This window comes from Ziziphus jujuba, chromosome 2, assembly GCF_031755915.1.
Source record: "Ziziphus jujuba cultivar Dongzao chromosome 2, ASM3175591v1".
In the NCBI taxonomy this organism is placed as follows: domain Eukaryota; kingdom Viridiplantae; phylum Streptophyta; class Magnoliopsida; order Rosales; family Rhamnaceae; genus Ziziphus; species Ziziphus jujuba.
The window spans coordinates 982,595-998,617 of NC_083380.1; the positions used below are offsets into that span (position 1 = coordinate 982,595).

General features: G+C 34.5%; 3 protein-coding genes and 1 long non-coding RNA gene across 8 annotated transcripts; 2 read left to right on the forward strand and 2 right to left on the reverse strand.

Moving 5' to 3' along the window:
• The first annotated feature begins 253 nt into the window (after window positions 1-253).
• LOC107408715 (U-box domain-containing protein 35) lies at window positions 254-4,421 on the forward strand. 2 transcript variants are annotated; one of them, XM_048473748.2, is made up of 11 exons: window positions 254-410; window positions 649-833; window positions 990-1,111; window positions 1,251-1,372; window positions 1,473-1,693; window positions 1,776-1,824; window positions 2,018-2,300; window positions 2,422-2,523; window positions 2,672-3,100; window positions 3,285-4,043; window positions 4,247-4,421. In XM_048473748.2, exons 2-11 carry the CDS (start codon window positions 665-667, stop codon window positions 4,337-4,339), a joined length of 2,349 nt encoding a protein of 782 aa, XP_048329705.1. In that variant the 5' UTR covers window positions 254-410; window positions 649-664; the 3' UTR covers window positions 4,340-4,421. The 2 variants fall into 2 exon arrangements, with proteins under 2 accessions (XP_048329705.1, XP_048329704.1); XM_048473747.2 differs by having other exon boundaries at window positions 256-526.
• Window positions 1,661-3,404, reverse strand: LOC125422360 (uncharacterized). Of its 2 annotated transcripts, none has more exons than XR_009635689.1 (3): window positions 3,263-3,404; window positions 2,071-2,235; window positions 1,661-1,793 (listed from the first exon to the last, which is right to left on the reverse strand). It is a non-coding gene; the product is annotated as an uncharacterized LOC125422360 (long non-coding RNA). The 2 variants fall into 2 exon arrangements; XR_007240954.2 differs by lacking the exon at window positions 3,263-3,404 and adding an exon at window positions 2,404-2,545.
• Window positions 3,896-6,548, reverse strand: LOC107408716 (pentatricopeptide repeat-containing protein At3g42630). Of its 2 annotated transcripts, XM_048473749.2 has the most exons (3): window positions 6,199-6,548; window positions 5,001-6,083; window positions 3,896-4,032 (listed from the first exon to the last, which is right to left on the reverse strand). In XM_048473749.2, the coding sequence occupies exons 1-3, from the start codon at window positions 6,277-6,279 to the stop codon at window positions 3,988-3,990; spliced, it is 1,209 nt and encodes a 402-aa protein (XP_048329706.1). In that variant the 5' UTR covers window positions 6,280-6,548; the 3' UTR covers window positions 3,896-3,987. The 2 variants fall into 2 exon arrangements, with proteins under 2 accessions (XP_048329706.1, XP_015871608.3); XM_016016122.4 differs by lacking the exon at window positions 3,896-4,032 and having other exon boundaries at window positions 4,779-6,083; window positions 6,199-6,543.
• Window positions 6,549-12,293: 5,745 nt separating this feature from the next.
• On the forward strand, window positions 12,294-15,439 carry LOC125422335 (FCS-Like Zinc finger 14). 2 transcript variants are annotated; one of them, XM_048473618.2, is made up of 3 exons: window positions 12,294-12,597; window positions 12,695-13,386; window positions 14,952-15,439. In XM_048473618.2, exons 2-3 carry the CDS (start codon window positions 12,791-12,793, stop codon window positions 15,109-15,111), a joined length of 756 nt encoding a protein of 251 aa, XP_048329575.1. In that variant the 5' UTR covers window positions 12,294-12,597; window positions 12,695-12,790; the 3' UTR covers window positions 15,112-15,439. The 2 variants fall into 2 exon arrangements, with proteins under 2 accessions (XP_048329575.1, XP_048329573.1); XM_048473616.2 differs by having other exon boundaries at window positions 12,294-13,386.
• Window positions 15,440-16,023: the final 584 nt, after the last annotated feature.

Genomic DNA, 16,023 nt, shown 5'->3' on the forward strand with positions numbered 1-16,023 from the left:
TCTATGCCCCCACAGTGAAATTCAATTGTTTTCCAAAAATAGAAACATAAACATTGTAATTGTGGGACCACAGAAATACCCTTTTCTGGAAGAAAATTGTTAAGAAACAGAAGCTAGCTGCTGATGGGTAATAAGATCTTGTGAAACAGAATTAACTAAATTTAGAAGAAAAGGCCAGCGCTAGAGAAAATGAACTGCCCCCGCCAATAATGGATTCGCCTTAACAGCAGTAAATTACATTTTGGGTATGTCAGAGAACAGAAACAGCTTAATATAGATGGTTAGGCAATTAATTTTCTCTGTTGCTTTCCTGCAAAGCAACCACAACAACAGCCAAGCACACTCTTTTTATTTTCTCTTTACAGCACCAAAACCACCAAAAATTTTATAAGTCATAAGCAAATCTTGAGGTGGGTTCGTTTCTAATATTGAGAAAAACTATTTCATTCTTCAGTTGTCAATACAGGGATATATAGAAACATTATAATCGCAAAGTTGCAGAAAAGGAGGAGGAAGAACATATACAGTTGAGGAAATTAATTTAGATATTCTTTCATCTTCATCTTTTTCTTCTTCTTTCTTCTACTTTGTGTTTCTTTCCTGAGGCTGAGATATTATTTCTATTATTATTATTATTCTCTCTGCAAGTTGATCCGGGAAAGAAATGGCAAGGAGGAATACAGAAAAGAGGGAAGAGACCGTAGCAGTTGCCATTGACAAAGACAAAAGCAGCCAATATGCACTGAAATGGACAGTGGATCATCTTCTCTCCAGAGGCCAAGCTCTCACACTTCTCCATGTTAAACAGAAAACATCTTCCATCCCCAGCCCAAGTAAAAACCCATCTCTCTTTCTCTTTTGCTGCATGGAAAACCGGCTTTGCTTTTTTTTAATCTGTTTCCTCTAAACAACAACAAACTTTCTGTTTCCTGTTTAAAAGACTCTAATGAGCTTAAATTTATGTGTTCTTATCATGTTCTACGGTGCAGTGGGAAGCTTTGTTTCTATGTCTGATGTGAGTGAGGACGTCGCAAGAACCTACAGTAAACAAATAGAGAATCAGGCCAAGGATTTGTTCCTCCCATTTCGTTGCTTCTGTACAAGAAAAGATGTGGGTTATGCTTCTTTTGTTTATGCATACATCTGTACACATTCTTTTTACTCTTACCTTTTTGTGGAAATTACTACCAGAAGCAAAATTCATTCCCACTATATACAAATATGAAGGTGATATAACTTTTCTGCAACAGATCAAATGCAATGAAATCATATTGGAGGAATCAGAAATAGCAAAATCATTAATTAACTATGTTTCTGCCAATTCAATTGAAATTTTGGTACTTGGTGCCCCATCAAGAGGCGGGATTGTAAGGTAAGAACCCCTCTTTACACAACAACAAATCATATTGGAGGAAATAAACAAATAAATAAATAAATAACTTTTTTAACTCAATCAAAATCGTATTCCACAGGAGATTTAAAACAACAGACGTTCCAAGCAGTGTGTCCAAAGCAGCACCAGACTTCTGTACTGTCTACGTCATTTCTAAAGGCAAGATCGCTTCTGTTCGATCTGCCTCCTCTTCTGCACCCTCAAAAGCTTCTGCTCCTCCAAGGAATATACAGCATCAAGCCAGCAACATTTCCGATGGAAGTGACAGCACCCCTTCAATGCGCAACAATCAGTTCAGAGGTACCATTTCTATGTTTCTGTAAATGCTACTTCCACTGCCTTCTGGTTTTTCCCCTGACTCACTAGGTTTCACTTGGTACAGAGAGAACACAATTTACTCCTCGTATGATGCCAGACGAAATGGAAATCAGGTAAGTTTCTAATACGTTATATTATCTAAGAGAGACGGCTATGGAAAATTCAATATGGAGATGCTATTGAGAATAAGAAAACAAGCTTTAGGAAATGGGCTTAACCATTTAGATAAGCCGGATTCATATAAGAATACAAGGAAAATACTTCCTGAAAAGTGTTCATCAATCTGATTTGGTACAAAATGAACAGGTCACCATTCACAAGACCCAAAGCTGCAACGAATAGATCATATGAGCTCTCACCAGATAGTGACATATCGTTTGTGAGTAGTGGAAGGCCAAGTGTGGACCGCATGTTTCCCTCTTTCTACGATAGTATAGATTCAGGGACGCCTCCCCGTTATTCAACTGGCTCTGACTTTGACCTGAGAAGTTTTGCATCGTCTAACAAGTCTATTGACATTAGCGCTGCACAGTTGGAATTCTCATCAGCCTCATGTGATAGTGGAAAATCATGGTCATCTCAAAATATGGTAAGGAAAATATGATATTTGAGATTATACTAGGCATTTCTAAGCAGGAAACCAAGTTCTAATACATGTTTTACTACAGACATTTTGAAATATTGACACTTACTTTCCTTGGAAATAATAGGATGAAGTGGAAGCTGAGATGAGGAGACTAAGACTAGAGCTGAAGCAAACAATGGATATGTATAGTACAGCCTGCAAGGAAGCACTCACAGCCAAGCAGAAGGTACTTATAGCTGTAAATTGTCATATTCTGTGTGCCATGTCCAAAGTTTTCTGATATCGGTTCCAGACATATATTTTTCAAAAAATGAGAAGTTGGATTTAAGAAAATTGATCCAGAAAAGATCGTGATGATTACTAATTTATCACAGGCAAATGAACTTCATCGCTGGAAGTTGGAAGAACAACAGAAATTAGAAGAGGCACGACTATCTGAAGAAGCTGCATTGGCACTTGCAGAGAAGGAGAAAGCAAAGTGCAAGGCAGCCATTGAAGCAGCCGAAGCAGCTCAAAGGATCGCTGAGCTGGAAGCACAAAAAAGAATGAATGCAGAAATGAAAGCCCATAGAGAAGCTGAAGAGAGGAAGAAAGCACAAGGCACTGGAGTCCACACAGATCTCAGGTATAGGAAATACACAATTGAGGAGATTGAGAAGGCAACAGACGATTTCACAGAAACTCGAAAGATTGGAGAAGGAGGTTATGGACCAGTATATAGAGGTGAACTGGATCACACTGCAGTTGCCATCAAAGTTCTACGTCCAGATGCAGCTCAAGGACGGTCCCAGTTTCAGCGTGAGGTAATACAAAAATCAAAACTTTAAACTCTAATCCATTGATCAACCGATTAAAGAAAGGTGGAAAAGAACAACATCAGCCATTTTCTTCAAAATTAGCTCTGTGTATAAACATAACCAACAAGGAATAATAATAATAACAACAAAATTAGCATATACTCTTACAGATATTTGAATGATTATGCAGGTTGAAGTACTAAGTTGCATACGACATCCCAACATGGTTCTACTTCTTGGAGCCTGTCCTGAATTTGGCTGCCTAGTTTATGAGTACATGGCTAACGGAAGCTTAGAAGACCGTCTCTTCCGACGAGGTAACAGCCCAGTTCTTTCTTGGCAGCTGAGATTTAGAATCGCTGCAGAAATTGGCACTGGCCTCCTATTCCTTCATCAAACCAAGCCAGAACCTATTGTACACCGTGATTTAAAACCTGGTAATATTTTGCTAGACCGCAACTTTGTCAGCAAGATTAGCGATGTAGGTTTGGCCAGGCTTGTTCCTCCATCGGTGGTTGACACAGTAACTCAGTATCGCATGACATCAACAGCTGGCACATTTTGCTATATCGACCCAGAATATCAGCAAACCGGCATGCTTGGAACAAAATCAGATGTTTACTCACTAGGCATCATGCTTCTACAAATAATAACAGCCAAGCCACCAATGGGTTTGACTCATCATGTTGAGAGAGCTATTGAGAGAGGTACTTTCAGTGAAATGCTTGACCCAGCTGTTACTGACTGGCCAGTTGAAGAGGCTTTAGTATTTGCCAAGATAGCTCTTCAATGCGCCGAACTGAGGCGAAAAGACAGACCTGATCTTGGAAAGGTTGTGCTGCCTGAGCTTAACAGGTTGAGAGTATTAGCAGAAGAAAGCATGTCAGGCAGCATCATGGGCTATGGTTCCGCATCCTCATCAAGTCTAAGCTCACCTTCTGCAACACCAGTAAGTTGATACCATTAGACAGTAGTTTTTTTCATGAACTGTTTATGCGAGTAAGCACACAAATCATGTAAGAAAACAAGATCTAATATATCAAAAGAATGCTTCAGGTCATAAAACCTCTAAAAAACAAATTTCTTTTGGGAGTGTTCTCCATAGCTGTTACTTTTTCCCGCTCCCTTAATCTTTCTTTTTTTGGCTTCCAGCTGACAAGTGAGGCTCAACTATCACAATCCGGCTATGATAGCTCAAGAAGCCGTTCAAGCACATCATCAGCTGGGGGAAGAAGGAACTTCTAATTCAAATGAATTTTATTTGTTCAAAATTATTTCATTCAAAAGTAACTGGAAGAGTTCAAATCTGCTGAAAACATGCCAAAAATTATTTCATCATCCTTGATGCAAATTTCTCAGCTAGGACCATTCTTGTCTTCTTTGCAGCTATAATTTTTTTTTCCCCCCTAATCAATATATAAAGAGAATGTACTGGCCAAAAATAAAACTCTCTCAAGTCACAACCATTTGAGAAACAAAAGTAAAGGTTTGATATGCATATACATAAATTTTCATTGTTTTTGTAATTTTATAAGACAATTCAATGTAAATACAACAATGTTCAGAAATTTACAGAGAGATATGTTTTTTTTACTGATGAAACCTTTCTATGCCACCGACAATTCTTTCTCTTCATTTTTAAATAATTAATCAGAAATCAGAACTTGATCAAAGAAAAAGAAGATGAAGAGCAATAGAAACATCTTCCTGGAAACTAAAACATTACTATACAGGATATATATACACTCATGCTGCATTGACAACTATAAAGAAGTTTCTTTTCCATTAATTGTTCCAAAATTTCTATAAACAAACATCAGGCCAATTGTCAGTAATTCCAAAATATCTGATTCCTCCGATATTGCTTTTTCACATAGACTGCAATCAGTTTCCTGTAAGTCCACACCTTCTGCCTCTTATACTCCAAAAATGCCTCTGAACTTGAGTGGAAATCTCCCTTACCCAAAACTTCAAACACAAATGGATCGGTGAGTAGTACGGGAGAGGCATCCAAATTCATTTTATTGAGAGCAAAGTCCAAATTTCTTCCAAGTCTTTTATCCAAATATGCATCCACAACACAGCCATAGGTAACAAGATCAGGAACAACTTTTTCGTGATTCATGTGTTCCAGGCTAAGATGGAGATCCCACAACAAAGACATTCTCGAAAAGGCCAGAGCTCGAACATTGAAGGTAGTAAGATCCGGACGGAACCCAGATTCCATCATTCTCAGGAATTCTCTCTGTAGGCTTTTCATCTTGAAGTTGGCAGCATAAGACAACAACAAAAGGTTCCACAAAAGGTTTCCAACATTTGTTCTAGCAAGACCCACATCCCTCAGGAACTCACCCAATGTGTAAAGCTTCCTTTGCTTCAAGTAGGCAAGTGACATTGCTCTGATCCCATCTTTGTCTATTAAATGCCTGGAACTCTTGAGCCGCCCATAAGCAGTCTCCATCTCCCTCAGGGAACCATACATGCTGTAGTACCGCACAAAGGCATTGGAAGTAGCAGAGTCAACGGAGAAACCCTTCGAAACCATTTCTTCAACTGTGCTTTCCATCAACTCAAGCTGGCCCCAATTCCCAAAGCAAGAGACAGCCAGAGAATAAGCCTCAGGTAAAAGGTGTAAGCTTGTGGAATTCAGCTGAGCTAGAATTTCGCATATTTTACCAAAATGGCCAGTCTTGGCATAAAAATGGAAGAGTTTGGATAGGGTATGAATATCAGGAGGAGAAGAGCTATAAAGCATTTGATCCCAAAGTGACTGGGCTTGGGGGAAAAACCCATTATCAGCAAAGCAGAGCATTAGGGTAGATAAGGTTGAATGGCCAGAAAGAAAGCCCTGAGACTGTAACTCAAGCAAGACATCGTCGGCTACAGCAAACAATTTTTGGGTGCTCAAGCTGTGAACCAGTGGAACAAAGTTTACAACTTTGTGTTTCCCATCAGAGCCAAGACCTTTCTTCTTCCATTGCCTGATGATCTGAACACCCCCCAAAATTTCCCATTCAGATTAAACACTCTCAAAACTCCAACCAAACCATTTTTCAAATATATAAAGCATAGAAAACAAAACCAAAAAGATATAAAGCACTGACCTTTCGAGCTAAAAGTCGATTTTGCGAATTGGGTTTGGGGAGAGACACCGTAAGCTGAGGAAGGCCGAGAGTTTGAGCCATTCATTTCGCGTTCTTCTTCTGCCCAGTTCCTACATTACATACACAAACGTACACGAATTAGAGCCCAACATTGTAGACTTTGATGAGTTGATCGCTCACCTGCTGCCTCCAAAACGACGTGGTTCTTTGAAGATTTTTTTTTTTTTTTTTGGGTCTAAAATAAAGTTTCGTTTTCTCTTTTGTTTTTCTTGGGTGTATGGACTCCCTCTCATAAATCAAGGAAAGGAATTTTAAAATGTTCATCCAATCTTTCTCCAACCACCCAAACCACAACGTCGTACAATATCTATATCTATATTTAAAAATCAATATAGCTTCTTTATTTCATTCTTTCTAAGAATTATGGTCACACATTAAATTGCAGTTTTTAAAGATATGATATCCACACATGCCATTCTTTGTGATGCATTTATATGATTTAAAATTTGCATGCACGCACTCACCTATCAAAACTAGAAACTTTAAAGGGCCAAAGAACGAATTTATTTTAACTTGCTCCATATGACAAGGCACTGTAAATTTGTATTGTTGTAGGTTGTTATGTTGTTACTTTTGGTTATGTGTTTGTATTTGGATATACGAATATTTTGGTTGGTTCTAGATGATGTATACCCAGCAGTTCTTATATGTTATACTGAAGTTGCATGTTACTTCGTTTTGTTCAATAATATTATCGAGTCTTTTTCCAGATCTATTGAATTCTTATATGGTATCAAAGTCCTAAATATTCCAACGAGTTTTTTTTTTTTTTTTTTTTCCTTCCTTCCTTCTTGGCACCATGACAACAACCCCCCTACGTCAACCTCCAATGCTCATATCAATACGTATATATTTACCTACTCTTGAATAAATCCGTATTTGAATCCTCTTCTACTTTATATTCTATTATAACTTGCAAGTTCAGGTTGCAGATATAATTTAGTACAATGCAACTATCATTTGCTAGTTTTTAGCTTATTGTATTTGATGCAAGTTGAGGTTCAATCAACCATGAAGGCCAGTGGCATTGAATTTTAATATTTTGGTATGATTAAGGGCAAGTCTCAATCCAAGCTAGGCTGGGACAAGGTCTACACCAGTAGCCGAACTGGGGGCCATGGCTAGCTTAAGGTTTTTTAAATTTTTTTTTATTTATTCCAAATTGCAATATTTACTACTTTTTTTGTTATTAATTAGAAATTTTAGTTTTTTTTTAACATTATGATTAGAAATTTAGTTAAAGCAATGAAAATTTTAATATTATTTTTTTTATTTATGGTGTACTTATGGTTTAGTGGAAAGTATTAATGTTATTTCTTTTTATAATTAATATTTATTTTAGTTATATTTTGTAAAACTTTCATCTTTCATTATTTTTTTATGTTGTTTATTATTGACATTTTATGTTAAATTATATTTTTAGTTGATTATCATGTATGTTTAAGCAACTATCTTAGTTTTAGAATGGTATCAACTTTGTTCACTAAAGTGTGTTCTTTTATATTATTCTAATAGACTTTTTTTTTTTCTTTTTTAAACAAACCGAATCAAATTTTCTAGTAGATTATCTAAGATGCTTAAATAATAAATTATATGAAATTCTATAAAAACTAGTTATCAATTTTCTTAGGGATTATAAATATAGTAGAAAAATTATATCATCAATAATAATTTGAACATTCAAAAAAAAAAAAATATATATATATATATATATATATATAACTTAATTTAAATATTCAAAAAAACATTACTGTAACTTGCCCCCCCCCCCCCCCCCCCCCCCAAAAAAAATGGAATCGTGGCTTGATCCCTGGTTTATACAGCTTATAATGACACACAAACACACACATACATAAGCAGACATGAATGAAAGATAAATGGGGTTTTAGGTATTCATATGCCCAGGTGAAACCTTCTTTTTGACTTCCAAATAGAAATAGGAGGAAAATGTTGCTCCTCTCTGCTGTATACCCTTCAGATCTCATAATCAGAAACAGTAGTTCATAAAAGGAGCCAGATCTGAGCTTGCTTTTCCCCTTCCCTCCCCTATTTTCACAATCCCTCACTAGCCTCTTGAATAATTCAAGAAAACCAAGATCGGTAAATGAATCTGCCCCACTTGTATCCAGAAACCATCATGCTCAAGTTTAACAAGATCATTCGTAATGTGTATAATTTATTACAATCTGTCTCAAAATTTAATATTATGCATGACCCTGAGGTAATCAAAGATCAATGCTTCTCAATTTTACACCATTAAAGATTGCAACCACTAATCAATAGCAATTAAAAGAGAATATATATATATATATATATATACATTTATAGGTTATATATAATATTTCTGCTTTATCTGAATTCCAAAAATGGGTAACTTGCTAAAAGTATTATACGCACTCAAACAATGCAACCCTTTCGGCAGAACAAAATGATGAGGCGGCCCCCAATACTGTATTGTTATTTTGTATAGTTATTTGTCAATCTTCAATGTGATATTGATATCCGGTGGAGCCTCTGATCTATTGGTATAATTGCATCGTTGAATTGTTTTTACACCAAGCAGCAAGAATATGCTCAGGATCCTATTCCTTTTGTTTTTTTTCCTGCTTTTTAAATCCCACACAGCTACAGACAACAGTTATAAATAAATAAAAACAATCAAGTAAAACCATCATGTCTCAATAAATTAATAAAAAAGACCATCTTTTTTCGAGTTGTATGAAAAGCATGCACATCGAAAGCACAAGTACAAAGAGCTTGGGTTCTTGACCACCACCACCACCACTGCCACTACCACCACCAGTTCCAGATGCTTCTTGCTATCTTACTATCCCATGATCTTGTTGGGCTAAAAGCTGATTTCTCGTTTTTTCAACATCAACTTTTTTTTTTCTTTTTTTTAATCTAAATAGTCCAGAAGAATGGAATTTGGGTCCAATATTTTTACTAAAGTTTTGAGAATAATGAATAGATTAAGATATTTAGATAATGGTTTTAGGTGGAATTTTCATTCAAAAACCAATTACTTATTTTAAGTTATCAGAAAGTGACTTTACATACATAAATAGGTGTTTTCCAAAATGGCATGCACTAGGACAGAACAAAAGGCAATAAATATAAGTACCTCCTACAGGGAATATGATTTAGCTTTTTTTGACATTTATATTCTAACACCAAATAGTGATAAAAAAAAAAAATTACCTTTTCTGTTCCAAATTGGGTCCATGCTATTTGTTGATATGAGTTTGGTTGGTTTTGATAATTTATAAAATTTCTAACTTTCTAATTTCCAGGCTGGCTGGGCCTAGGCATGCTTTTAAGATTGTGCACTTTTTAACTATGTTAGGCCTGCATAAATGGACTGTTTTTTATATGAACTTTCTATGCACCTCTCTTTTAAGTGGATTATTAATTTATAAATAATGCTATAAACACTATTTTTGAGAGATCAACGATTATGGTATTTTATATATATATTTTTTTCTTATTGGTTTATATTTATATTAATTTATCAACTTTTTTATATACTACCCCTTTGTAAATAAGTTTGTACTTAGTAATATTTATTTACTATTAAATTTGTAGATGGTGATGTGAAGGCTAAAATGGTAATTAAGAAAATCTTGGTTCTTTTATTATAAAAAAAAAAAAAAAGACACCTGTGTTTTAATTGAGAAGATTTTTTTGTTTTCAATTTTGTTATGGTACACGAGTTGAGTGGCCAATAGTCTCTTGAATCAATTTCCAATGAAGACAAATGAAAAACGTAAAAAGTGGGGCCCAAAAGAAAAGAAGTTGTGGTAGCTGGAGCCCACGTGACAATCATTTTGATAACGCAGAGGACTGAAAGACCGTCACCTTTCGCGACGCACAACGTCTCACCACCTCACATCTGGGCCAATAAGAATACTCCACGTTTGCTGATATTCTTTTGGCGGGGTTAGATCCGAGTAAAATCCTCACCTCACCTCACCTGTGGAAAAACTGATGTTGCACGTGAATTTCACTCCAAATCCTCCCAACCACGTGACTTATCTCTTCTTTTAATTCAATTTGCATGTCATAAATCAATCATGATGTTGCACAAATGCACTACACCACACTAATTTCCAATTACATTGGGAAACAAAAAAGGACCTCCTAATTTTTACCATTTTTAAGTGTTTTTCAAGGTTCTACTTCTTTTGTTTTATACAATTTGTGAAAATATATAATTTAAATAATTTTATTTTTCTTTGTGAAATGATGGGAAATTAAGCTCGTTAAAGTCTAAACTAGTAATGTCATTATTATTATTATTATTATTATTATTATTATTCCTTTATAATGGAAATACATCCAAGAAAAAGGTTCTATGAATTGAGTCAATTTTCTTGAGAAGGTCATTCAAATTTGTAACTTGAACTAACCAACAATGAGTTGAGACTTATTTACTTTAAAAACTAATAATTGGTTTCATAGTAACCAGCGGTCTAATTTTAATGGTAATTAATAATATTATATAAAGTTGACAGATCCATTACAGTTAGTGTAAATAAGATGCAAGCAGTTTTGTTTTCATATATATGGGTATGATATTAGAATTGGAATCACAAACAATAAAATTTTTTGCCTCTTATTTATATTGCATAAAAAAATCATAGTGCTGATGGAAAAATACACTCAATGATTGGCTAATAGAAAGGCAATCAATTTTTTAATGTTTTAGCTGCTTTCTTCTTTTTTTTTTTTTTCTCCTCAAAAGTCACACTGGATTGCAGACGATGCTTTCAACAACCATTTCCTACTGATTAGCAGCATAAACTGATATAAAATTAATGTGCTCATAATGACTTGAGTTATTCATTTACACAGTTCATGTTTCATACTTCATAATTTATTCAAATTAGGGAATTTATCACATTGCAATACAAGAAATTGAATACTTTTTGTACGAATTGGACCACCTTGCACTAAAAGGAGCACTGATTTATGGATTAGTAGAATTTTGTGTTATTATATTGGTCAATAAATAAGATCAACTTGCAAATTGCAAGGCACCTATGATTATGATTTTTATATGCATGGTGCACTTTCAAGACCAACATGCTAAAAAAAACACTGGGAAAAATTTCATAGGCTAGCTAGCTAGATATGGCCCCATCTATAATTGCTTTATGTTCATCTTTCATGTGACAAGAAATGTGAATCATTGACTATAAAACTCTTTTTTTCTTACTTTTTTTTTTTTTTTTAATGTATGTGTTGGCTTTTAGCATGGTGAAGGTGGCCTTAGTGGGGCTACTATTTTTTTTCTTTTCGAAATGCTTCTTCAAATTAAATATGATGAACGGTTCCCATTACTTTCATTTCCCAAATTTTATCTATGGAATTGTTAGCAGAAATCCAAACATAAATTCACTTTGTAATAATGAATTAATAAAAATATGTGAATGTTTTTAAAATATTCATGGGGTAGAATTTAATTATCTGGAGAATTGCTTTTTTTTTTTTTTTTTTTGGATGAATTTCTTCTTTTGGTGAATTTGAGAATATCTTAGTTGATGAATACGTAATTGAATGGTTGAAAATTGGTTGTCTAGTGTGTATGTATATATAAATATTAATTTTATTTTATTTAATTATACATGGGCATCTAAAAGCGTTTTATGTATAGGGAACTCAGAGTAACATACCAAGAATTTCAGGGAATATGAAACAGAAACAAAAAGATATGGTAGGGAAGAAAATTAACAATCACAAAAATGGAAAGAGGAAAAGAAAAATGCAGAAGAATCTAATAAGATTGGTTGGTTATTTAAGTAATAAAAATATTAAAGCAAGTTTATTTGTTTATTTATTTATTTTATTAAGGCAAGTTTATTATTAAAGGAAAATGACATCTGACAACAAAATAATTGCTACAACTTGTCATAGGAGCAATCAATTATTTTCGTATTATTACTAAAAATAATTCTACGAAGAAATTAAAAAAAAAATGAAAAATGAAAATCGATAATGTATCAAGACTGATTATGTTATTATATACCCTTTCATTCTCAACCTCTACGCGTTAGAGCAGAGCAGAGCAGAGCAGAGGGAGCTCAAGGTGGTGTGCCTCTCTGAACTCCATCTCTCTCGCTTTCCTTCTCTCTCTCGCTCTCTCCGAGACTCTGCTTCTCTGAGAGATGGTTTAAGAGATTTTTCTCTGAGAGTAAAGCTGTGCTAAATTTAGCTAAAAGGAATCGTTTTTCTTGCTTATACTTCACTCCTCAAAGGCTTTAAATTTAACCCAAAAAAAAAAAAAAAAATTTAAAAATAAAAAAAGTTGATCGCTCTGCAATTTTAGACTTCCCAAAGGTCAACAACAAACACTCTTTCGCAGCCTCTCCTCTTTTTTTTTTTTTTTTTTTTTTTTTTTTTTTTTTTTTAACGAAGATCCTCTGTTTTTGTACAGAGGATTTAAGCTAAAGGTAAAGCATTTGGGCCAATTTGAAGAATCTGAGGACGACCCACTTGCCGATTTCATAAGAAAAAGAAAATAAAAATAAAAATGGAGAATTTACCTGTAAAGAAGAAACCCACCATCAATCTTTCCCTCTTCACCACTTTGTCCGATTCCTTGTCTTACGATAGGCAATCGTATTCGGCAAAATCGCCAAGGAATTTCGAAGGTGGTGTGGTTGGACTCGGCATAGTGGCTGCTATGACGGAGTCCTGCGATACCCATGAAGTGTTTTTCTCGGCGGCCAAATTGGCGGTGTCGCCAAGATCGACCCCGATCCCTATAGTCTCTGCGGCAAAACCCGCCGCTAATTTCAGAGGTGGGTTAAATTCGGAGAGGATAGAGAAGGAGGAGAAAGAGGAGGAGGAAGAGGATGAGGAGGTGGATGAGTCGTCGGAGAGCTATACTTGTGTGATTTCTCACGTTGGGAACAATTTGATAAGGAAACGAGTCTACTTCCATGATAAGCTTAACGCGGTCGATGATGATTTTGATGTTTGCATGGTCAACCCTGGAGTGTTCTCTGCTTCACCGGCGGTCAATGTTGTTGGTGAATTGGGGAGGGAGTTTTGGGCACCTGATTTTCTCAATTCTTGCTTTCTTTGCAAGAAGCAGCTTCATGGACTGGACATCTTCATGTACAGGTAAAGAGAAAAATAGTTTATTTTCTTCTTATTTAGTTGACTTTATTTAATTTAAACATAATTAGTGTTTCAAGTATAAATTGATCCGTTGATATTCTATTTGTTGACTGTTTCACTGCATGTTGGTCATCATTTCATAAAAAAAACATGTGAATTTGTGGAGTAATAATTGTTTCAGTAGGATTTATGAATTATTAATCTTGTGAATTCATGCCTTCTGTTTCAGTTTTTTTGCTAATTATTATTTTTTTCAAGAGAGTTTTCTTATACTGATATGATGTTTATTGTTCTTGATAATGCGTATCTAATGCCTCTGAAGAGGTCATCTTTGTTGACGTTCATTTACAATTCTGATGTTGATTTATAATTTTGAATGATTTGATGTTATGATTAGTGTTTTCAGATCTGTAACAATATGTTGGATTGCTTAGTAAGTTATTCTTTTTCTAAGGAAGGTCACAAGCCAAATATTGCGAATTGTTAGAGAAAGAGAGGTTCATCTCTAGAGGTCAATTTCATTTAGGAGTAAACCAAGAAATCCTGTAGATACCAAAGAAAGTTTGGTGCCAGCTACCAAGTCATATATGATTTTGCAATTTCAAAACCACATGATTTTGTTGAGCGAGAAGGAGACATGTTACCTTTGTCAGTTCAAGATAGATTTTTGAAGCAATCCTGTGAAAAGTATTAAGTTCGTAGATTTGTTTAAACTGTTCAATAGCCTGCTTAAAATTTGTTTCCAAATTTTGTTTCTTCTTTTTTTTCTTTTCATTATTATGATTGTTACAGTATAACAACCAGTGCCAAGCTAGAAAATGCTAATATTTGCTTGATCCTAATTGTCATTTGCATGCTTAAGTAATGCCAGCGCAGTATGTTAGTGTTCATTAGAAAATGGAAAACTAACAGTCAGGATTGGTATGACAGATATTTTCTCAGAACTTCTAAGTTAAGTTGAACCTTTGTCCTGTAGGAAACACATTAATGGGTTTTTTTTTTTTTTTTTTGGTGTTTTAATAGTATCTACAGTTATGTAGCATCCATAATTTGAAGACGCCTTAATTGAGAGCTGCCACTAATAGTGATTTGTTTTCTGGCAACATTGTGGAGCATTAAATATTTCTTCAGTTATTCTTGAAATTTCTTCCTAACAACACTATATTTATATATGCTTATATATCTATATATAATAACTTATTTTTTTGTATTTGAAAGTGCGTTGTGGTCCACTGAAACTTTTGGATAAAGTTTACTTTCAGCATGCATAACGCATTTCTTTTATGGAAATCTATTTTCTGTGGTGAAAATTGTGTTGGAAAAGTTCTATTGATCTTCTTTTGTTTCTATTTATTTGGGGTTGCCCTCCTTTTCATTGGGAGATAGGTAGTGACAGTGAAAGCATTTTGTTGTTTGCTACATACTGTATGTGGTGTATAATCTCTGGGATATGCTTTGTTAGGATGTGAAGAAAGTTTTGAAGTTTGAGCATGAAGATGTATTCTAAGCAATGAAATTATGGATTATGATTGTTTACTAATGAAAGAAGAAATTGACAAATTTTGCAGGGGGGAAAAAGCATTTTGCAGTTCAGAGTGTAGAGACAAACACATTAGAAGTGAAGATTGCAAGGAGAAATGCAGATCTGACGCATTAAAACCACTTGATTACTCATCATCTCCATGCTCTAGTCCAATGGTGTTTCTAGCTGGGGTTGCTGCTGCATAAAAATATTTTTGAAAACCAATATTCGAGTAAATAAAAGAGAAGGATTATTATCCAAAATAAAGTGGTATTAACTGCATATAAAACAGTATATAAAGGGAAAAAAAATTTTTATATATATATATGATATTAAAAGAAGAGGGTATAAGAAGTTAGTCTCTACTCCTGTAATAGTCGTTTAATTATTGCAGCAGAGGGGGATAAAAAAAAAAAAGGGAAATTTGAATGAGAGTTTTGTGACCTTGTATGATCTCAGTCCAAGAGACACGGAGTGAGACAGATATGGATTTGCATATTCAAAAATGTGATGATCATAAATATTACTTTAGCACACGCCGCACACCAAATATGAACTTGGACATTGTTTTTTGTTTTGTTTTATTTTATGTCCGTGACTTCCGACTTCCAAGCTTAAAGCTTAAGCTAACTTTGAAGCTTAAGCTAATGGGGGACTTTTTTTTTTTTTTTTATTATCTTTTCTCCGTGACTTTCAAGCCTACTCTTAACAGTGAGTTGTGGTTTGTTTTGTATTTATTTTTCAATTCAAAACGTATGATCAAATGATGCTTATCTTCACACGATAATCACGAAGACATAAAAATCAAACAAGTTACTTACCCAAAAACAAAATAAAATAAAATAACCTCTCCATTAATCATGTTTGTAAAAATGGTGGAACCTTTTAATGTAAAAGGAGACATCGATTGAAAGTTGAAAGTTGACATGACTTCTAAACGACATAACTTAAAGATTTTGCATAAATGAAAATCCAATACAAGAAGAAGCTTTTCATTGTTTTTTGTGGGTTCCCTTTTTTGTTTGGCTTAGTGATGGAAGAAAGGAACTTGCTCCCTGCAACATCATTGCATTTCAATTTTTCATCGAATTTATATGGAATTTCAAACAGGTGCAATC

Excerpts from the sequence above, each read along its gene's own strand:
- LOC107408716 (XM_016016122.4), bottom strand. The coding sequence starts at position 6,279 with ATGGCTCAAACTCTCGGCCTTCCTCAGCTTACGGTGTCTCTCCCCAAA. Across the intron at positions 6,084-6,198 it reads ATCGACTTTTAGCTCGAAAG|ATCATCAGGCAATGGAAGAA; the intron begins GTCAGTGCTTTA and ends GGGGGTGTTCAG.
- LOC107408715 (XM_048473748.2), top strand. The coding sequence starts at position 665 with ATGGCAAGGAGGAATACAGAAAAGAGGGAAGAGACCGTAGCAGTTGCC. Across the intron at positions 1,694-1,775 it reads GCGCAACAATCAGTTCAGAG|AGAGAACACAATTTACTCCT; the intron begins GTACCATTTCTA and ends CACTTGGTACAG. Across the intron at positions 1,825-2,017 it reads CCAGACGAAATGGAAATCAG|GTCACCATTCACAAGACCCA; the intron begins GTAAGTTTCTAA and ends CAAAATGAACAG.
- LOC125422335 (XM_048473616.2), top strand. The coding sequence starts at position 12,791 with ATGGAGAATTTACCTGTAAAGAAGAAACCCACCATCAATCTTTCCCTC. Across the intron at positions 13,387-14,951 it reads CTGGACATCTTCATGTACAG|GGGGGAAAAAGCATTTTGCA; the intron begins GTAAAGAGAAAA and ends CAAATTTTGCAG.